This window comes from Telmatherina bonti, assembly GCF_933228915.1.
Source record: "Telmatherina bonti genome assembly, chromosome: 19".
NCBI classification, from domain to species: domain Eukaryota; kingdom Metazoa; phylum Chordata; class Actinopteri; order Atheriniformes; family Telmatherinidae; genus Telmatherina; species Telmatherina bonti.
This window is the reverse complement of record NC_136617.1, coordinates 25339300-25362630: the sequence shown is the minus strand read 5'-3', so window position 1 is coordinate 25362630 and position 23331 is coordinate 25339300. Positions and strand designations below refer to the sequence as shown.

The 23331-nt window shown below is 38.0% G+C and overlaps 1 protein-coding gene across 1 annotated transcript in view; it reads right to left on the bottom strand.

The window, feature by feature from the left end:
* The window catches only part of adgrb2 (adhesion G protein-coupled receptor B2), a gene marked incomplete at both ends in the record, with an annotated part of 173106 nt that overhangs the window by 71031 nt on the left and 78744 nt on the right, over positions 1-23331 (bottom strand). Inside the window, 6 exons of the mRNA XM_079258835.1 lie at positions 8092-8135; positions 13129-13231; positions 13854-13941; positions 21713-21859; positions 22134-22242; positions 22768-22836. Of these exons, the coding sequence (XP_079114961.1) occupies positions 8092-8135; positions 13129-13231; positions 13854-13941; positions 21713-21859; positions 22134-22242; positions 22768-22836 (560 nt within the window). The remainder of the gene's footprint in view (positions 1-8091; positions 8136-13128; positions 13232-13853; positions 13942-21712; positions 21860-22133; positions 22243-22767; positions 22837-23331) is intronic.

Below are 23331 nucleotides of genomic sequence, written 5' to 3'. Positions count from 1 at the left end.
AATAAAGAGAAGAACTTTCCGTAAGTAGGTGCAGTCTAAATATATCCATGCAGCAACAGAATAGATCCATAGCTACAGACTCAGATGGTTGCGTAATTAGTATTTACCTCAGTACTTAACATCCACTTAATGACACCAAAACTAACCTAAACATGACTCCTCCCTACGCACGCACAATTGAATTTACCACATTGACGCGTTCTCTATGGACTGTTGTGATAACTGTAATCAGCCTATCCACGTTTCTAATGCCCAATGGAGACCGAGCGCACATAAGCCCTACTGGCCCACTCCCTCTTGCTGTTTGACACAGTCTTGATCCCTTGTGTTCTGTCAGATGGAAAAGTGGAGCAAGCCGTATCAGCTGTCCAACCCCCTCCTCCTGGTGGCTACACTGTTCAGTGTGTAAATGCGTGCATGAGCAACAGTTTAGAATGCAAAAAAAATAAATAAATAAAGAACGTCCAATGTTTGTGACACTTAAAATTCTAATGCATAGCTTTAAGGCTAGTCAAATAATGTCTCTCAACATCAAAAGCTTGATGGTTGGGAAGGTTTTATTTAATACATGCTGAAAAATGTTTTAAATCCAAACATGTGGTGCACTATTTTGAGCCTCAATACATTCACAGCTAATTCAACATCCCCTCAGGGATTACAGTGTCTAAATTATCCATTTAATTCCAATATGACTGTCTGTCCAATTGATTATCATCCTTTCAGTTTCTGCTTTGGGTCACAGCAGTGTGCAGACACTCCTAGAACGCTATGGATTGACACACTATCAACAGACTCTATTACTGGGTTAACACACATGCATAGAAAGATCAATGTCTTATATCTATATCTACCACTGACGACACTGCATCCCACGCACTGGAAATTAAAGCCTATAATTGATGCTGGTATGAAGCAGGGCTGCAGTACCCCATGAAAAAGAAGACTGGTTTTGATTCTTTTAAGTCAACGTACTGCATGTTGCAAAAGCCAGTCATACATTCATTATGTATTGCCAATGAAAAAGGAAAATATGTGGAATGTTTTATTGAAAGATGCACGAACATAAATACAAATATGTATAAGTGTATAAGGCTATAACATATTTACTCCAACAAGCTTGAAAGTCAATATTTGGGATGATTATTTTATACTTCAAACACAGATGAAAATCTTTTTAGGCAGGGTTTCTTATTATTTCTGCAAATAGTTATCAGGAATAATTTCCTAGTTTCTAGAGAGACATCCCAAAGCTCTCTTCTGTTGTTGGCTGCATTTGTTCTCTGTCAAGAGGATCCCACACTGCTTTTATATTATTAAGGTCCAGGCTTAAGGGAGGATTTGCCATCACTATATACTGTCTTGTTTTGTAAAACAGTCCTGGAAAGTTGCATAAAGAGTGATATAGAATTAATTTGACTGGGATAAAAGACTAACATTCTCATTTAAACATGTCTTTTGTGAATCATTCTCTGAGCCGCTACAGTGATCTTTAATTGAAAGTGATATATTGAAAAGGCACAAATGCACATTTGTTAATTGTATATTTCATTTATTTGCTTGTTTGTTCTGTACAAGAGAAACATTGAGTTTGACAGGCAACAAAGCTGCTAAAATGAGAGCTGGAACTGAAAGTGTCACACACAGTTTACCGCTGTGCCTTTTAGTAAACTAAATGGCATTAAAAAATTTGGCCAGGTCCGTGTTCAGCCTTTTTTTAATGTAGGTGTGAGACCTGCCAACTCCAAAGCTGACCGCAGGACCAGATCAGCCGGAGCCAAAGGCAAACCACATCAGATTGAGGATGTGAAAGCTAGTTGTGCTACACACCAGGTCTTGATTAATCTGTGGCAATGATGTGCGATGGAGGGGAAAGGCTGGGTCTTTAACTACTTATCCCTGATCAAGCTGAACAACACTGGAGATTAGAAAGAGGATTAAGTGAACCCCAGCCCTTCACATGTCTTACCGTCGTCCATCCGCCTAAAACTATACATTGCATTTATCTTGAACTGCTTCCTTACATTTGCAGTGTGCTTCTAAATGTGGCTGGACAGTTGATGTTTGCAGTATTTCCAGCTTTCACAGCTTGCATGAGAGACATAGAAATGCATAAGTGATGCAAAAATAAATGTTTAAGCAGAGGAATAATGTATATTTAATGGATGCCAACATTCTCACAGAGCTATGGTGATCTATAATGCACCAGAAGTGATATGTGCTGCACATTGCGGTGAATGTCCTGCATGTTTGTGTGTCACCATTAGGAAAGAGATGAGGAAGGGGTTAGTCAGATATTCCACTCTGAGGCAGTGTGGGGGTCAAAGATGCCAGAGGCAAGGTCAGGAACCACAGGACAGAAAAGTTTGATCACTTATCATTGGCTGCGTTTCCGTCACACTTTTTTTTTTGTAAAATAACAGCAATGTTTATAAGTTTCAACAAACAATTGCAATTTATGGAATGGTGTTTAAGGCTCCAGTTTCCCTGCGACCCTTAATTGGACGAAGCAGTTTGGATAATGAATGAATGAATGGTGTTTATCACATAAGCCTCAGTTCTCAAAAAATCTCATATCTGGACAAAATGTCATATTTGTGGAATGCAATGTAGCCATTTAGCGTTATTTTGGGTGTTCTACTTGCTGCGGAGAATTTCCCACAGATTTCTGAAGCCTTTCTTCCTCATTTTCTTTTCTAATTTATTGTAAAACTCAGAAATTTGCTGTTTTTTGTTCCACACCGGGCCATCTTTACTGAAATGAACTGGTCACATGATCCCTTACACGCCTCCCCCCAGTTCAATTCAATTCAATCAATTCAATTCAATTCAATTCAATTCAAGTCAATTCAAGTCAATGCAGCTCAATTTGTATAGCGTCACATTGCAACATGGTTGTCACAGGGCACTTGACATACACGAAACAACATGCACATCATTTAAAGCCAATTCATAATAGAAACCAATTCAAAATAGAAACCAACTAATTGCATTGAATCATGACTTTGATCCAATCCCCCATCCTGAGCATGCACACGGCGACAGTGGGAAGTAAATGCGGAAGAACTGTTTTCATTACAATTTTGCGATATATTTCTACATCAAAATGTCTGAAAATCCACATCATGACAGTGCAAAAGCAATATCTGAGAAGTTTTTCGAAATGTAGCTGTTTCCATTTTTGTATTTTTATTGTCATATTTACATTTTTGCGCAATTCTACGTGTACTTGAAATGCAGCTCTTGTTTCCCATACAAAGGAAATAACAGTTTAGAGCCTGACTTGGTCTACAAAACTAAAAAGCAGAGCCTTTTGAATCTTTAAAGACTTCAGATATAAACATGTACTGGCATCACCTCTGGCGACTCAGTGGGGATGTCTTGTCTTTAATTATGATGCCACCATGCTTGATCAGACAAAAAAATGTTCCTTTCGAAGGCCTCTTTTATTTTTTAGCTAAGCCGAGCTCCCGGTTTTAAACCTTGTTAAACTTTTATAAGGACTAAACATAAACGCATCCATTGGAACCGGCATAGTCAATGACTACAGGTTGAGAGTTGGTTGAGGTGGACAGGCACATGGGGAGAGACGGGGAGGGATGGCAAGCTCGACAATTTGGGTGGGCAGATGGTGCCGACATATGGGCCTGTTAGGGGCAAAATAAATAAATAAACACTCACACATAAATACTGAGATGAACTGTGAGTGCCACAAACTGTTGGCCAATGTAGCCAGCTGAGCGAGAGAGAGACAGAGAGAGAATGCTTCCGCTGAAAGTGCTTTCAGACTACTAAATATAACACCACTGCTGAAAAACAGACAATTGTGATGTGAATGACAATAGGTTTTACAGATTTCAGCCTATCTGTGTGAGCCCTAATCTCTATATAAGAGTCCACAACACATGAGTGTCTCCTAACAAGTGGATAATATAATCTCTGGTCCACATGTGGATGAATTTGTGTGTTTGTGCATTAAAAATAGTCTCCATCTAGAGCTCACAGAGAAGCAAAGTTTCCCTTCCTCTTCCCCCCCCGCTCCATCAATGTCTCTGGCTCAGCTGCTGCTGTCTTTGCCCTCCCTCCACACCGCTATCTGTGCATTCTCCACCTCTCGCCTGCCTCCTGCTCAACCTCAAAGCCTGCGGCTCAGTAAGAGAGACAGGCGGGCTGAGAGAGGTGATATCTTCAAGCAAACAAACGGAAGCTTTGTACAACATGTTCTCTGTCCATATCAACTTCACACTCATGCCAAGCTCCAGTCAAGCTCTAGCTGGCCTGCGCAGACAAACAATGGAGGAGGATGGAAGTACAAATACTTCCACCCTTCCCTGCAGAGGCCTCTCTGTATTTGCATATGCACTTCTGACATTTTTGATCATCGGATTCTGTGATAAATTCTTGTTTTTTTTTTTTTGCGACATGGGTGCACTAAAGCTCTCGAAATGCCACAATATGTTGCGCTAACTGTGTGATAGATGTGTGCGACTCTGTATCTGCCCATATATGCCAGCTGTTGTTGGTTGTGTCGGGTTGGTGGACGTTGCCACTTTATATTCCGTTTGGCTGTCTGCCCTTGTCGTGTCTGTGAATTTAATTTGATTGCAGCTGTAATCTGCAAGCTAGTTAATTGACTTTGCCCGGCATTGTTTCTCTCCTACCTTGATGGAGAGAGGAGGTACTTTGATAAGTTCACAACTTCTCATCCCCTCGCTTGCAAACCTTTGGAGCTGGATAACCTTGTGTGATCTTATGGTAGGAGCTGACCTGACCAGAATTTTACAGCCACCCATCTTGTTGTCACAGTAAACAGAAATGCCCCTGTGTGATGGCCGGCTGACAAATTTCACTCTTATAAATCCATTAGTGCTGTCAAAATATCACATGTTAAATCTGTCTCCCACAGTTATGTTCACACACAAGCCATTGGCAAGGATGTTATGCCAGAAAAATGACACCATGATTGCATTTTTAATTAACACGGCCGCAGAACAATTGACGAAACAATCCCTACTCATGGCAGCGCTGCTTAACTTGCTGTGGAGCATTTTACTGTAAGACTGTCCAACAAATCTAATTTCAATTTCAATTTTGACTTCCATTGCTTATGAAAACAAGCCAATGGAGATAAAGCCCACCGTTTTCAGCATTTTTACAATGATTTGTGTTCTTCAAACTCAGCCCAAGACAAGTTGGCTTAAAATTACCAAAGGGACCTCTTGTTTGAAAGGAGGGCAACAAACAGTTCAACCGCTTAATAGCTTCAGTTTTCAGGAATCAATTGAGAAATAACATATATATATATATATATATATGTTGTTTTTTCTTAATTATTTGATTAATTATGTTTCCATGATCTCATTACCGATCAAATTAATCCATCCATTGATTTCCAATGCTGTTTAATCTAATTCAGAGAAGAGAAGCAGCTGGAGCTTATCCCAGCTATAATCAGGTGATTACTTCCAAACTTTTCCACTAAAATAATCATAATTCTGATTGATACCACATTTAAGCAGCAGCTTTTAACTATACTACAAAGTCTCCATTATAATCAACAAGTACAACATTCAAGATAAAGGGCTGAGAGGGTCTGAAAGTGCTCATACTGATGGAAAGTTTGATTTTCAGCAGCTGAACAAGTTGAAAGCTGTACAAGCACGACCCCATTCGTAATGCTTCCATTAGTGTTTTGGGAGATTATTTTGAAGTATTGCACTAGAAAAAGGTTGATGGGAGATGATCCACTCTTATATAGAGCCTTATTAACCTTGTTTAGGTTCTGTAAAGTGCTTTACTATTTGTTTCACATCCACTCATTTACACCAACACTCATATACTGCTTCTTATTATACAATAAAAGTTACATTTACTGTTGCAAATGCAGTGATTATGACTGTTTTTGGTTTTGCAGTGATTGAAGTGTATAGAGATGATGGCCTGGAATAAGATCTGTCTCGGGAAATAGGCAATTTTCTGCCTTTTTCCCCTGCTTTTTAAGGTTCTTGTTCTACAACGGATAAATATCAAGCAACATATTGAACAAATAAATTTAGGTCATTTAGAAATAGGTCAGTTGTTGTCACACATTGCTTGCTGCCTGACTTCTAACAGTGTTATGACTGTCATTAAAAAAAATAAATTTGGCATTGTAAACGTTGCAGATGTTGCGATTGAAATTGACCAAATATAATTTGAAGTAAGACATCCATTTAATTTTGTCATTTGTCTTGAAGATTACTGTTTATCATGTTGTTAGCTCATCCATGTTAAAAAATAAAAACCTATTAACAATACTTGTGCATGGCCATTGGGCAGCAGTCACTATACAGACTGTCGTTTGAATAATTTGTCATTTATCTTTCAAATTATAATGTAATGAAAACCGATATAGTAGTTAAGGTGCAGGCGAAATTTACAAAGATGATTTGGTCCAAAGTCTACTCGGTTTTTGCTCCCCTTAATGTGCCATTCATACTCTGGGAACATGGTCAACTGCAGTCATTGTTAAATTCCTGGTAAAGTGTCTGATTTAAAAATCTTGTTTTTGTGTACTTGGACACCTTTATGGAAGCTATTTTTTGGGATTCTCCCAGGGCAGTTTGAAGAAGTGGTCAAAGAGTGATAGAAGGCTAGTTCTCTCTGCCGCTGTGACCTGACCCCACATAAGCAGTAAAGACTGGATGGATGTTTTTACATATCAGGAACCACTAGTACATTCCATTTTTTACCCCTAAAAGATCAAGTTATAAAAAAATCTGAATCAACGTGTAGTTCCCAAAAATTATTTTAATGATGATAAAATTTTCCAACCAATCTTGTCTTTGTTAGTTTAACACCTAAGCTGTAAAATCCAAAATAACTTCAAAACAATGCTTTTCATATCACAAGGTGTCATGAGTTGCCTTTTAGAAGCGCTTTGCGTTCTGGTCTTGGCTTTTTTCTTTGTAAACAAAAATTATGTTATCATATGAGGTCACTAAGGTGTACTTTAGGCTGAGTCGGGATAAAGGTGCACAATCAGAAAGCAAAACATCGATTCAACCATTTCAGCCACTTGTGTCAAACTCCAGTTCTCGAGGACCAGTATCCTGCAGGTTTTTGTTTTCTCCATCCTCCAAGATGCTTGACCGAATGATTTAATAGGTTGACAAGATGTCAACCTATTAAAAATGTTGTTGGATCCTTTTTTTTCCTATTTTGGTGCAGGGAAACAACGAAAACCTGCTGGATACCGGCTCTCGGTGATTGGAGTTTTGACATGAGAACAGGTCAGATAGTTTTCTTAAATTCTTGTGAATGTACAATGGTATATGTCTTCTCACAAAAACAAAAATAGATTGTTTAAATGTGCTTCATGATTCAGGCCAACCTTATCCACGCCCTCATCAATTCATCCCATCATTCCAAACTTAACAAACTGATGTTAGTGAGAGGGAGCAACAGGTAACAACTTAACCATCCATTCAACTGGATTTATGGACATACAAGGAAGAATAGGAAGAAACGGTTCACTTTGTTTGCCTGGAACCAAAGCCTGGGTTAATGGTTCTGAACAAGTTTTACTTTGTTATTGACAAATTGGACAATCACTATGTGGGTTAATGGAGATCAATTGTGCAATCAATTGTGCTGGTTTACATTATGTTGTTCACTCGCTGGTCCACTAATCAGAGTGAACAAAGTCAAACCCTATGTGGCCTTAGATGAATGAAAGAAAACCCATTAGGACTAAACTAACACTTCAGGATACTGATGGAACACAAATGGATTGCTCAAATTGAACTAAACGTTCGCAGCAGAACAAAGAACGGTGAATTAAGCTGCCAGCATGGTGGGAAAAAGGTAAACACTGAAAACAAAGACTGCAACAAAAGAAAAGCTACTTATGACCCCTGGGTGATGTTTGATTTAAACTAAAGAAAAGAAGGCATTTTTCATTTAGGAGCTGATTCAACAATACATTAAAATGTTCCTGGTTTATTCATAAAAACGAATGTGCAAAAGCACACACGTGATAAACATCAACACGAGCACTCACTGACAGAATTCTACACAGCACACATGAGATTTCATTCATTCAGAGAAACTTACGGGTTGCCATAGTCCCAGACAACACACTGAGGATCCAATGTGCCCTGCAAGATAGAGAAGAGGGAAGAGGGGAGAGAGGGAGGGGAGAAGATAAACTTTTATTGCCAGTCGAGAGGATGAGTGAGAGAAAAGGTGGCAGAGGGAGAAGACAGAGTAGCTGCCAAAGGAGGAAGAGTGATGCTGCTTGGGCAATGGAGAGAGGGAAACAGACAATGAAAGAGAAGGATGGAGACGGACGGCAGGAGCAAAAGATGGAGAAAGAATCATTGCCATAAGACAGAGTAGGGACTAGCTGCTGCTCCTGCTGGATGAGACGAGGGGCGTAGTTGTGAATTCAGAGCATTGGAAACAAAGGGACACATTTCATGGATGTACACAGCAAACATTTTGTATTTCAGTAAAATGAGGCTAATTATAGCATCAATACTGTAAAGCAAGTTTGTTAACAGGTTTATTCCCCACCAAAAAATATGTATATGTATAAATAAATAAATAGAAATGGACTAAACATATTTTGATATCAGCTCACCCTTGATGTATCAACCTGGTGCAGCTCAAACACAATATCATTGAGGTCAAGTGGTACCTGAATCACATGCTAATCGAAGCCCACCGATGTGTGGTGGCTTAGGATGACTCACTATGACTCAATCAGTGAATCAATCAAAGAATCAATATCTTTAACTGACTCATCAGAACTGGTTCCACTGGCGATCTTAACCGATGGCTTCACCGATGGCTTGTTAATAGATCGTCTGAGCCGTTGTTGTAGACCTCTGCATTGCATCAGGCACTCACATCAAACCTTTCTTTCCCAAATCAAAAGAATGAAAAGACTCAACCTGTCAAAATGAACAACTCTGATCCCAGTTTGACACCACCAATTATCCAGTACTCCTGAGAATGACTGGAGCTGTAGATGAACAAACACAACTGAATTACCATTTGTCCACAAGGCTGAAAAAGAGGAAAGTGATCTCCCTCTGTTTCAGTTTGATGATCCCTCCTGAGCCCAGCATTAGGCACTTTGCCTTTGAGCTCCCCCTTATGGCAAAGGGAAAAATAGCAGGAAAGTCAGCAGCCGGGCTGCTGTTTTCATGTCTGTTGTGAAAGACATTTGTGCAGTGTATACATTTTTTTGAAATATTTATATGTATATATATATATATATATATATATATATATATATATATATATATATATATATATATATATATGAGAGATGTTTAATACGCACTGAGAGGTGGAAGAGTGAGTGTTTTAGTGTTTTACTGAGTCGCCAGACAGTTTGAATTTCCCTTTTAGGGATGAATAAAGTCCTATCTATCTATCTATCTATCTATCTATCTATCTATCTATCTATCTATCTATCTATCTGTCTATCTATCTATCTAAATAATTAACTTGTTTGTTTTCACTAAGCAAAAGGAGGTGATGCAAAGTGAAGCCAGGACTGTGAGGATTTACAGCTCTACAGGATAGGTCATCCATCCCTACTCTAAACAGTTCAGACACTTTCTCTCATGACTGGACTTGAAAGGACGGGATGATGCAATGTTCATACACACAACATCAGGGTTTATGTGATGTAGATTGATGGATGACAGCGCTTTGTTCTGCCTCTCACGCAGACCACCATCACCAGTATTAGATGTCCCTGGGCATGCTTTAGCATGGCAAGCTCTGTTAGCATTTAGCTATCAATCAAAGAGCTCTGTGTTCACTACAGCGGGAGTGACACCTGTGTACTCCCACGACGTCTGCCTCCGCTTTAGCACCGATACCTTGCATAATGGTATCTTCTGCTCAGCTGACGCCTCTCAGTGGGAGCCAAGCACGTCTGCGCTTCTGACAGCAGTAGTCTCATATTTCTCTTGAACAAAAATTGCTGTTCTCTTCAAGATATTCAACGTCACGGTCGGTGATGAACACTGGCAGCGAAGATGGTGAGAGAATCTAATGAAATGAAGTAATGGAAAAGAACATGACCACACTGGTGTTGGGATTCTTGAAAGCCTTTTTGCTTCAAAACAAAGATCATATATTTAGAAAATGAAACTAAGAAACCAAGATGGTGCTTTTTAAGAGAAGAAAGTAGTCCACTAGGTGATGGGGAGACTGCTAGCTAAGCTCAGGTAAGACTTGAAGGATGGATGACGATTCAAGTGCGCTGCAACACCCGACATATGTTGTACTGGTCTTCTGTAGGAGATGGGGCTTCCAGGCCTCTTGCTTCCTGTTCACTGCTAAAGACACACACACACACATTGGGACACCAGGGATGGATACCTGGAGGCTGAGTGGAACCTGAAGCAGATGTCCTCTCAGTAAGGACATGACCCTGCACGCTCCCCCTTTGTCAGCAAAGCCCAGGGCAGTTGTTACCGCACCACAGCTGAAACATCTGGATGGTTCTACTCTAACTAAGGTCAATTGTAACAACCCAAGACTACTTCAAGACTAGTGCTCTCTGGGACAACGAGACTCTTTTGTCTGCATCTGCATTTTTTTCTTTTTCTTTTTGAAGGGGTAAACATTAACAATGCATACTAATACAACCTTTTTTTTTTTTTCAATTTTTTTCCCCTCTGGGGTTTTGCTTTTAGATTCTAGAAGCTGCTAACAATAATAAAGATGTGCAGCTACGATTAAAGTACAGCTGATTATGTTTTAAATGAAATCTAATCAAAGAAAACAACATAAAAAACTAATTGATATTGTTAAAAATGAATCCAGTGTTTCTTCTGTAATCATGTTACTGCCATTCCACAGAGATATCTATTTTGCAGCAGAGCTTTAATTCATTTCTACATCCCATATTCTCCTCGACGACAGTTAAATTACATTTTAGCCGTATCTCCTGATCTGAGCAGTGTTGACAGATCTCATAAAGCCAGCAACCTAATCGACCACAATGTATGAAAAAGGCCAATTGATTAAATCATGTATGGCGTATATAGTACTTTCTGCTATCAGCTAAATTGCAGTCTAATACTTGCAAACTTCCTGAAGATGCTAATAAGTACATTCATCTATTTCACATTCACAGTTGTTATTACAAAGCTGTGCCACTCTTTGTTTGCATTGCAGGCTGTAGTTTGTGTTGCTGAAACACTGACTGATTTCAATCACTAGGCTGATTAACAGGAACACCTTTGTGTTTAATTTAGCACAGCGTTGCAAATTGCTTTCCCCTAAACTGGACATCCAGCTGAAACGCTATGTCTCTGAATATGTTTCAACAGAAAATGGAGGGAATTCAAAGCAGAACAGTTTGCATTAGAAAACATTAGTTTCCTCCAGCTGAACCAAATCACCAGGGCGCTGGCAACATGTTCACTCTGTATGTTTTACTAAAGACAGTACTGTTGTTTTTCCTCCCTCCTTACAATATTAAAAAAAAAAAAAAAACTGAAAAAAATGAATGAACAAAAGCGAACAAGCATCTGTGAAGCCTCAGTAAGAAGAGCAACAACAAGAGCTGCCTTTCCTTCTACATATCTGTGCTGAGTTGCTGTTTCTCCCAGTCTTCTTTGTTCTGATCCTCTGCTGCCATTGTTATCAAAATAGCCAAAGAAGCTCCATCCATCAAATAATATTGTCTCATTAGCTGCCTCCTGAGTGTACAAGGGTATGATGGGGGGATAAGAAGGATGTACAACTGAACAATATCTACAGAAAAGCAAGCTCAAAGTAGCTTTGAATGAGCTCACTTATTTTGGTGAGCAAATGACATATTACACAGCTAGAAACCAGGACATCTCCACCTCTGCAGCTTCCTTTTTTTTTCCCCACTTTCTTCATTTTTTTTTCCTGTGGATCTCCAAAAGCCTGCGCACAGAAATAAAAGGATAACACTGCCCTCCCCATCCACTGGCCATGTACATACGAGCATCTGCTATGCCCACACTGCCTTGGCCCGGTGCTGCACCGTGTGCCAGAGAACTGCCCGTCCTCAGCAGGTGCCTCCGGTTTGCTGTGCAGCACAGCGTGTAAGGATCAGCATTAAGACATCCTCCTCTAGACAGAGAACCTGCAGTATCTTTGCCTTGCCAAAAGTGTTTAAAAGCTGGATTAAAGGAGGGTACAAGACCCATTGTAGCATAGAGAAGAAATAACATAACTGGAATGGATCCGGTGTTTATACAGGGCACTAGAGTGGTGAAAAATGGGGAATGAAAACCGACTTTTAATAAAAATCTGTGTTATGATTTTGACGCTGAGATCTTGCTTTATGTGACTGATACTAACATGCAGTCTCATTATATTCTAGATAAATGGATAATGTCTTTTAATTTCTAGCGTCTGAAAATGATTTCATTGGGAATTTAAAGCATGTGTACACACACACACGTTTTTGCCTTGACTGTAGAGGACCATTACATATTCTAGCCCCACCTTTACACAGCAAAATGGCTAATGAAACTTGCATCTTATTAAGGTCATGGGGCGGCCCTCCCATTAAACTAGCCCTCAGTCATTTCCACTGAAGACACCACACAAGTCATTTACAATAATGCCCTCCGCTGTAATATCAACTGAATAGGCACCTGGAGACTCGGTAATATAAGAAAGTCAAAAAAAAGGTCTGCATTTATTCAGGCAATCCAGCCAGCACTACGGCGCTTTATAGTATGCAGCACTTTCCGTTTGCCCTGAATTAAGGCAACATGGGTCAGCTGGGAGGAAACCACTTCTGTAAAAGCCTTAAACAAACTAATTTCCACGGCCAAGAGTTGCTTCATCCACAAGTAAAAAGATGCATAGGCTTGCAATAGAAAGTGCAACATATGGAATAAGTTTCATCTTTTTTGTTGCACTTTGATATGAATAAGAAAAAAAGGTAAACTTTACGGGTTTTATTATTCTCTTTGAATAATTCTCCACAGCCGTTTGGGGAAGTTTGAATCCATACACCATTCTCAGTGGTCAGCAAAAGTTGAGTTATTCAGGGTAGTTGCCAGGGTTTGCTTTGCATGAAAGCAGTGTAGTTCTCCAAAAAATAACAAAAAAAAAGATCTATTTTCTGTAGCTTACATTTAAAATCTGTGACAGCTCCACCACCACCATGGGCTCGCTGGGCTGCGGTTCTGGTCGAACTGTTACTGTCAGGATCTTGGAGTTGATCACTGCAGGGGGGCTGCAGAAACACAAACACACATAGAAGCGTTAAGGGTTGAGATGAGTTGTCATAGAAGGTCATATGTACAGTTCACACTCATGCTTTTGTGGGTTTTAAGTGAAGTTGCAAAAAATTACATAAGCTATAAAATTACATAATATCACTGAGGGTTTCCTGGCTTCTTTTAACTTGTGTTATTTGCCAGTTTCAGGTAAACTTTTTGAGACCCATTAGAACATCTAGAATTTCCAAAAAAACAAACTGCAAGAAAAAAGACAAAGAAAATTCAAACACAAGCCAGGCTAAAGAATTTAAAAAAACAAACAAAAAAAAAAACGAAAAGATAAAAGTATTTTTACTCTGTATGATGGAGACGCAGGTTGTAATAAGATGAGGCAACTGAGACGCTATAGAAGAAGAGACAGTCGGCGAATTGGAGATTGAAAACGGAAAGAAGGGAAGAGAAACAGACAAGGGAATGCAAAAATTGAAAGGTAGCAAGAGCGATGAGGGTAAAAAAAAAACAAAAGAAAAAAAATGAGGCAATGTAAGATGAAAAGTGAACTGAAAATTGAGTTGCACAGAGGTAAAAGAAAGGACAGAGGTATATGAGTTCCTCAGTGAGTAAAAACACACTCACATCGGTGGGGGTAAGATGATGCCCAGCGTCCTGTACAAAATCGCTCCGATGACATAGTGTATTGTGGATTCTGAATCAGTTTCCGTCTCTGAAAGATAAGAACATTTTCCAGTCAATACATAGAATTAATATCATTTGTATTTAAATGGCTTCAGAATCCATTAATGTGTCCAGTTTGAGAAATAATTCTTCTTTTTTGTAAAAGAAAAGCATTGTAAAGAGCAATAACAGTGTTTATTGGGCATTTATAATCATTCAAGAAGAAAAAAAATAATTTATTCTTTGGTATTTTGACAGAAGAAACATCTTTCATTACACTGTATTTGTTTATTCCTAAAAAAAGTGAGAGGTAGACAGCTAAGTTTAAACTAAACTGCTGCCAAAGTTTGATTGTTCTTTGAACTCAATGGCAATCTTCTGCTAGGATATGGGAGGGTATAAACTGAGGATATAAACAAGCAGAAATGCCATCTGTCTCACCAACCTGCAAATTTCAGCTTTATTTACTTGTGCTCTGAAGGTGTTTCAGACAAATGCTCTGTTGACTACATCACATTAAGAAATGTCAAATGTCCGTTCACCAAAAACATTCCACAGCTAAATATTAGTCATCTAAAGTAATTACATTTCTGAGTTGAAAAGTAAGTAAAGTGCAAAATCTAATTTGACATTGAGTGGGTGTAAACAATGTTTTTTGTTTATTTGTTTGCCTCTGATGATTGCTCAGTTTGAACTGGAGCCATGGGAAAGATTCATCTCTGAAAACCATGAAAAAGTAACCTTTAAATGCACCAAACTTGTGTCAAACAAATTGAAATGAGTGTTTCAGGTGCCTTTGTACAATGTCCTAATCCTTATTCTCTTTTGCATTTCATCAGTCCACTTTCAACCACCCCTCGCCCCTTTCTTGGTGATGCTTCTTCATTTCTTCTTGCCATCCATCGCCATGGTCAAAGCTCTCTTGCCAAAATGAGCGGCTCCCAAGAAGATGTAGTGCCCCTTTGTAAATGTCACTTTGTCTCAAGTGAGGGGAGGCTGAAGGAAGCAGACAGGAAAAGTACAAGGAAAGAGTTCATGTTGAGAGATGCCACTCCCTCCTTTGCCCTTTTAGGATGAGAGAAATGATGGAGAAGCATCAGCAGAGAGAAGGAGGGTGGAGAGAGGGAGAGGCAGGATGGGGGGGGGGCGCTGATACAATCAGACATACTGGGTGACTCATCCAAAATCTGTCTGCCTGCTGCCTTAGAGGTAATGCTTAGAAAGACAGATAGCTATGCAAGACAGATGAGGAAGAGGAAGAGACAAAGATCTCAACAGTGGCAAAAGAACAAAAAATGCAATTCTGAGAGAATAAAGAGGTAAAAACTAGATCAAAGTCGGCATGAGAAAGCCTGCGAGTTTGATGGAACCTAATTGGACAGTGTCTGCAAAGGCATGCAAATGAAAGAGTGTATTATGGGTAAATGGTAAATCAGTGTGAGAGAGGGTGGCACTCCTACACTCGGGGATGATTAATTCCACAAAAGCACTCAATCACAAAACTCTAATTTCCCACGAACACACTTCGTCACTCTCTCCTTGCTGAAAATCGAAATGATTGGTGGTCAGCTGTAATCCAGCAAATTGGCAAACCACCAGTCACCAGCTGTGAACTTTAATATGCCATTTATCAGGAAAAGATATGCTCAGGGTTGATGCTAAGCCAGAATTTACTATTTTAATTAATGTTCAGAAGCTACATCCTAAAAGCCCCTTGTGAGTTACTCAGTTTCAATCCGATCTCCTTTTTCTGCATTTAGGCTTCTTTTGGCTGTTGTATACAAGACATAAAATGTGAAACCATTACTTTTATCCATAAAATGACCATTACAAAGTAGCATTCTAAAGTTTGTAAACTTCTCATCTTAGTAAAGATAGTAGAATTGTACATATACACTCTAGACAGCTTGGTACATTTCTGCTAAAATGCAGGAAGATATAAAGCTAAGATTATGAGCTAAGATGCTAGTCCATGAAGCCAGGAAGGTATATAAAGCTAAGATGTTAGCTTAGGAGCTAAGATGCTACCCCATAAAGCCTGAAAGGTATAACCTAAAACTAAGGTGTTAGCTTATTAGGTAAGATGCTATTCCATAAAGCCAGGAAGGTATATAAAGCTAAGATGTTAGCTTAGGAGCTGAGATGCTACCCCATAAAGCCTGAAAGGTATAACCTAAAACTAAGGTGTTAGCTTATTAGGTAAGATGCTATTCCATAAAGCCTGAAAGGTATAACCTAAAACTAAGGTGTTAGCTTATTAGGTAAGATGCTATTCCATAAAGCCAGGAAGGTATATAAAGCTAAGATGTTAGCTTAGGAGCTGAGATGCTACCCCATAAAGCCTGAAAGGTATAACCTAAAACTAAGGTGTTAGCTTATTAGGTAAGATGCTATTCCATAAAGCCTGAAAGGTATAACCTAAAACTAAGGTGTTAGCTTATTAGGTAAGATGCTATTCCATAAAGCCAGGAAGGTATATAAAGCTAAGATATTAGCTTAGGAGCTGAGATGCTACCCCATAAAGCCTGAAAGGTATAACCTAAAACTAAGGTGTTAGCTTATTAGGTAAGATGCTATTCCATAAAGCCTGAAAGGTATAACCTAAAACTAAGGTGTTAGCCTATTAGGTAAGATGCTATTCCATAAAGCCAGGAAGGTATATAAAGCTAAGATGTTAGCTTAGGAGCTGAGATGCTACCCCATAAAGCCTGAAAGGTATAACCTAAAACTAAGGTGTTAGCTTATTAGGTAAGATGCTATTCCATAAAGCCTGAAAGGTATAACCTAAAACTAAGGTGTTAGCTTATTAGGTAACATGCTATTCCATAAAGCCAGGAAGGTATATAAAGCTAAGATGTTAGCTTAGGAGCTAAGATGCTACCCCATAAAGCCTGAAAGGTATAACCTAAAACTAAGGTGTTAGCTTATTAGGTAAGATGCTATTCCATAAAGCCAGGAAGGTATATAAAGCTAAGATGTTAGCTTAGGAGCTGAGATGCTACCCCATAAAGCCTGAAAGGTATAACCTAAAACTAAGATGTTAGCTTATTAGGTAAGATGCTATTCCATAAAGCCTGAAAGGTATAACCTAAAACTAAGGTGTTAGCTTATTAGGTAACATGCTATTCCATAAAGCCAGGAAGGTATATAAAGCTAAGATGTTAGCTTAGGAGCTAAGATGCTACCCCATAAAGCCTGAAAGGTATAACCTAAAACTAAGGTGTTAGCTTATTAGGTAAGATGCTATTCCATAAAGCCAGGAAGGTATATAAAGCTAAGATGTTAGCTTAGGAGCTGAGATGCTACCCCATAAAGCCTGAAAGGTATAACCTAAAACTAAGGTGTTAGCTTATTAGGTAAGATGCTATTCCATAAAGCCTGAAAGGTATAACCTAAAACTAAGGTGTTAGCTTATTAGGTAAGATGCTATTCCATAAAGCTAGGAAGGTATATAAAGCTAAGATGTTAGCTTAGGAGCTGAGATGCTACCCCGTAAAGCCTGAAAGGTATAACCTAAAAATAAGGTGTTAGCTTACTAGCAAAGATGCTATTCCATAAAGCCAGGAGGATATAAGCCAGGGTTGGGGAACTGTGCCCCACCCCCTCCTGAAAGTGTTTTATGTCTACCTGTTCCAACATACCAATTTCAAATAAATGAATTACTGTGCAGATTTTAATAAGCTGTTGGATCCATTTGATTTGAATCAGGTGTGCTGGACCAGAGATACATGGAAAGCTTGCAGAATTCTGACCATTCCCCACCCCTGGTATAATCTAAGATGCAAGTTTATGGACTTAGCATCATAGCTTAATAAAGTTCTGGTGTGCATGGACTATAAGGCAACGCTCTATACTCCCCTTAAAACTTTATTTTTAATTGCCAACATGAACATTAATTATTAACTGAATTCAGTCTTACATCTTCCCTTTTTACCTACAACATTCAATTTCAAGTCGACTGTTAGCTTGTGTCAAACTCTTCCAGTTGTAGCTGTGAGTTTGAATGTATCGGTAGTATAGAATATCAAATATTTCAAAAACAGATTCTGACAACCAGAAATTCACAAATAATGAGCCTCATAAAGCAATGCTATCAATTTTAGCTATACACGCTTTTATCAGCACCAATGCCGTGCTAGTTTTATTTGTATATTGTAAAGTTGTACCTCCACTTAATGCCATAGACAATACCCTTGATCAAAAATATAAAAAACTTTTAATGTGTGATCAGTGTCAGTGAAGATGGTCTCCTTGAACCTCCAGTACAACAAAACTTGTCACCATCCCCCAAAAGCCCATACTGTTTGTGTGGAATTATTTGGTGTTTGATGACAAAATAAAAAAAAAAGCTGAAGATTCAAGTATTTAAGCAGAGCCAACAGAGACCAGCTCCAACCAGGCAAATGGAAGAGGCAGGTTTGGCTAATGTGTCACAAATCTGTGAATACTAAATGCTGCAAATGAAAAGAGTTACATATAAGACGATTTCAAGGTCCAGTCTGCAGGCTGTAGTTACATTAAGCTGCTCAATTGGCAAGCTTCAACAAACTGAATACTCTCCACCTACGCCTGATCTATGGTTGCCATGAAAATTGTGAAAAGCCTGCTGTTGTGCCAGTGGTGGTGTGACTTAGCTGGGGTAGCTGTATTTAGATCTAATGTAATGTCGATAACCAAATAACCATTAAAATAAGTTTAAAGGTTTAAGTCCAAATTTGGCTGGATGCAATTGTAATCACTTCAAACAAAGGGAGATAAACTCACATGGTACTGTTAGCACAATAAATAAATAAATTACTGAATAACCTTCAGTAATTTAGTAATTTTTACTCTTTTAAGGTTTTTGGTTTGTCTAGTTGTATCTAAAATGAAGGATGACACAAAAATAAATTACACTCCTAGAAAATAAAACAGACAATTGCACTTTTAGGGTATATATATAATTATCACTGTGGTGGTACCCTTAAAGGTGAAGCTGTTGTACCCTCAAAAAGTACTTCCTTTATTCATCAGGGTGTACCAGCCTGAATTCAATCAGAATTGAGGAGAGTTAGGAGAATGGGAAAAAGAAAAACCCAATGCATTCTGGTTTAGGTTTAAATCAGTTTCATAAAATGGTTAAATTCAACATTGGTTTTGGTAAATAATGTTACTAAAGTTATAAGATTATACTTGGCATTTTCATAACATGAAACTCATTAAGACTTGAGGCATCATTCAGACATGAGAACAGGCTTACTCATATGTTGCATCAGCATATTGGTATGGAATTGAGAAAAATAAAAACAGAAAAATAAAAAAGAAATCTTGCTTAAAGATCACCAATTTCCCTTTTTTGTTTCCTTCTAAATAGGTTTGGCCTTTTCTGTTTCTGTTTCTGGTCAAGCTCTATTTTTTTAAAACTAGTTAAGACAAATACAGATCAAAATTAAAGTAATCACCCATTCCCATTATTACACACTGCATAATCTGCCATGGAAATTACCTTTTTGTCTTTCCTTGTAAATCACTCATGCAGTGTATAGTTGCAGTTCCAGGCAAAAATAAGATTACTTGTCAAGGATTTGTAGAAATTTGGTGGTTTGTTCTTCCATGTTCTTAATATCTATACCATAATTACATAGATACATATCCATTAGAATGTTATGATAACAGGGTACAAAAAATATGAAGTCTTTTCTAAATTACATGTTGAAACCCACTTGTTTGCATGTGTGTGAGTGAGCAAAAGAGAAAATGAAATGGAGTGAAGGAGATAGTACATCTAAAATCACAGAAGAGCAGTCCCAGGCTCTGCTTACTGAAGCGGCTCATGAACCTATCAATTGGCTGTGTGTATGCACACTAATGTGCGCATGTGCACCACACAGAGGTGCCAATTGGCCTTTATGAGCATGTTTAAGCTGTCCATCTGAGATAGGCTTCCATTACTGGGTAAATGAACCAAGCAAACCAATAGCAATCAGCTGAAGACCTCAGCTCATGGTCTCACGATGGAAAGAGGCAGCATTCCCACAGGGGCAAAAAGTACCAATAATGCCCTAACTCGAAAGGCTATGTACGGTTCGGATGACACACTTTACCAAATTTTGTATGCTAAAATGGAAGCGACAAATACTGAATGTCATTCGAGTAAGCCCAAGTGTAAATGTGATACAGCTGGTCAGTTTTACTGCACAAACACTGCAGGAAGCAAACATTTGCCACCTAAACATTTGAAAATAAACAAAAGTGTCAAAAAATAGCAGTGATATAAACCAGAAAGAAGTGACTCAGAGAATAACAATGAAAAAAAGCATGGCAATTGAAGAGTGCACAGCTCTCATTTCCTTCCATAGAATGTTCAGTTAAACCAGTGAAAAACGTAAAAACAGTATTTTGATAGTAAATGAATAGTAGTTTAGAATAAGTGGAACATATATGCATAATAAAGACACAGGAGGCATGTGAGATCAGTGAGGCGTCCCAGGATGTCTTAAACGCCAATCAAAGAGTTTCATCTGTGTGAGTTGGAGGCCAGGAAAGCTCTACTCTTTTGGCCTGCAGCCCTCTGAACTTTAATTTGGCAAGGGGGATGGGGTGGCAGACAGAAAGTCTGCCAATGTAATTTCCTGTGGGATGTGACCTTTGCCTTTGCTGGTAGTGGATCCCATCTGCCACAGCAATTCTCTTATCTAGTATAAACCATTTTCTTCCCACTCTCTTGCACCCTTCCGTTCCCTCCAATGCTTCCTGATTTTTTTTTTTTCTCTTTTCCTAATTAATTCTTATCAGATTACTTATCTTTCGCCATTTCTTGGCATAAATTCAGACAAAACTTTTCTTGACATTTGGCTAAAACCGAAACCACGAGGAAAAAGAGTGGCAGCAGCTTTGACTAACAGCTTCTAACATTTGTGTGTTGCTCTCACTGAACTACCATCTTTCAAAACTGGTTAAGGACTTGAAGCTTCCAGGGTGATGAAGGAAACCACTACTGATAAAAAACTTGTATGTACTTGAGAAGTCCTCCAAGACTATTTTACGGTCCAAAATCTTCAGAACGTTACCCTTTCAAAGCCTTGAGAGGGCTTCTGCATGCATCAGTCAGACAAATCTCAGAGTACTAAAATCAAACAGGAGAAGAGCTTCTAGCCAAGCAAGCCTGACCTTGGTTGAAGAAAGAAGGTTATAGAATGATGCCCTATATGAATTATAACTGTCAACTCCAGTCTGATATTGTCTCATTTCTCAACATGTTTTCACTCCACGCTTATTGAACTAAAAATTTGACTGATATCTAAAATAAAAAATAAATAAATTTATATTTTGCTTAAAACATAATTTTACAATGTTTTGACATTATGAGCCACAACAAAACCACAATATCATAAGTATGTTGTCATTAAGGTTTTGATATCTCAGTTTACTTAAAGACTTATTACCTCACAGCGCCCCTTGTTCAGTCAGTGATGTTTATGAGCATTGTAAAAATGACTATAATTAATAATAACTATAAGGTAGAGTAACTACAAGCATAGTAATGATTCCAACAGAAACTTTGGACTAAATATGCTAAACTGAAAAAAAACTTGTTTTAGGAAAAAATGCCTGACAATTCAATAAACTGTGTGATCAGGGATCAGCGCTGGTCCGAGTATAAATACTTGTATCTTGTGCTCTCTTACAAGTTAAAGTAATGACTGTTTCTTGTGAAACCCATTCCACAAAACCAACCGAGTATGTGCCTAATAACTGGTTGTCTGAATTTGTCTCATAATTACAACACCTTGCAAAATTTAAACCATCTGTGCAGCTGTTATGCATCTTGTATCTCTCACCTTCAGCTGGGATGGTGAAGACCTCTTTAGGGATGAAAAGTTTATCCTCTGCTGTCCGTGCCCAGTCCTTCATCCCTCTCCGGCCCTTCATGGGAAAGTTGATGTCACTGGAGACTGCTGACACTGGCTCTCTCTGTATGGTTATCACTAAGGAAACATCAGATGCAAAACAAATAAATAAACAAAGAGAAAAAGAAAGAAAAAAAAAAGTTAAAACTCGGCAGTGCAAAACTTGAGGCTTAAACAAAGAAAAAAAAAATGACAGTCAGAGAGCACTTAGCATTAAACTTGTAGAGTTAGGCTGTCATGGTTAGTGTTTAAGAGCACAAAGCTTTTGGAAATGAATGTCTCACCTATATTCCAAGAGAAACAAAATTAGTGTCTTTCATGCCTTGTGATGTGACGCTTCGCAGTGACTTACTGAGATTGTTTGTGACCACTAGAAAACTCTGAAAAGGCTTCTGAGCTTCTCCAATGAAGTGAATGAAATCTTCCAATATCTTCATCAACAAAGCAGCACCGGGAGCAAACTGTGGATGGAAGGACACAAAAGATAAGTGATGATGTCACAATTAAAAAATTTAAAGCCAATCAGCAATAAAGCACACCATCTCTGATAAAAAAAAATATATATATATATATATATATATGTATAATAATTATACATTGGCTAGTTCACTCGGTGCAATCTAGGTCTGTAAAGCAGCATGTGGGATAAGATATCATACTGACATTCTTGCTTAATATGTCCAGATGGCAATTAAATACACCAACACTGAAGGGCAAAAGGATAGGTCCCACACGGAAGCACACAAACAAGTAGATGTTAACATGTGGTGTAATTAACAGGTAGCCGTTGTGCTCTGTAAACTGGTGTGCTTGTATATAAAAAAAAACTGAAAAAAAAAGAAAAGAAATTGAATATTGGATGAAATCACATCTTCAAAAAACTAAGCAAACACCCATGTGGGGCACTTGGAATGACAGAGGTACAAACAGCCAAACACACAAAGACGTTCACACATGAGCAAAAATTCAAGCACTCAAGGGTTTACCTGGTGGATGTCCTCCCATTTTTCTAGATTTTCCAAGTCCAACATATGGCTAACAATCTGGAAAAATTTCTGCATGCAGGAGAAAAAAAGGGTTTAGTTGACAACAGAGAAATTATTCAGGTCAATTTGATATAAATCGTGACATTTACAGAACTTTTTTGCTAGTCATTTTTCTTAATTTCAAAATAAAAAAACAAAAGAAAAAAACAAAAACACAATAGCCAGACCATCACTCTACTGCTATAATGCCCAAAAAGACAAGTAAAAAGATCAATCAAAACACACACACATTATATATATATATATATATATGTGTATATATATATATATATACACATATATATATATATATATATATATATATATATATATATATATATATATATATATATATATATATATATATATATATATATATACACACATATATATATATACATATATATATATATATATATATATACACATATATATATATATATATATATATATATATATATATATATATACACATATATATATATACACATATATATATATATATACATATATATATATATATAT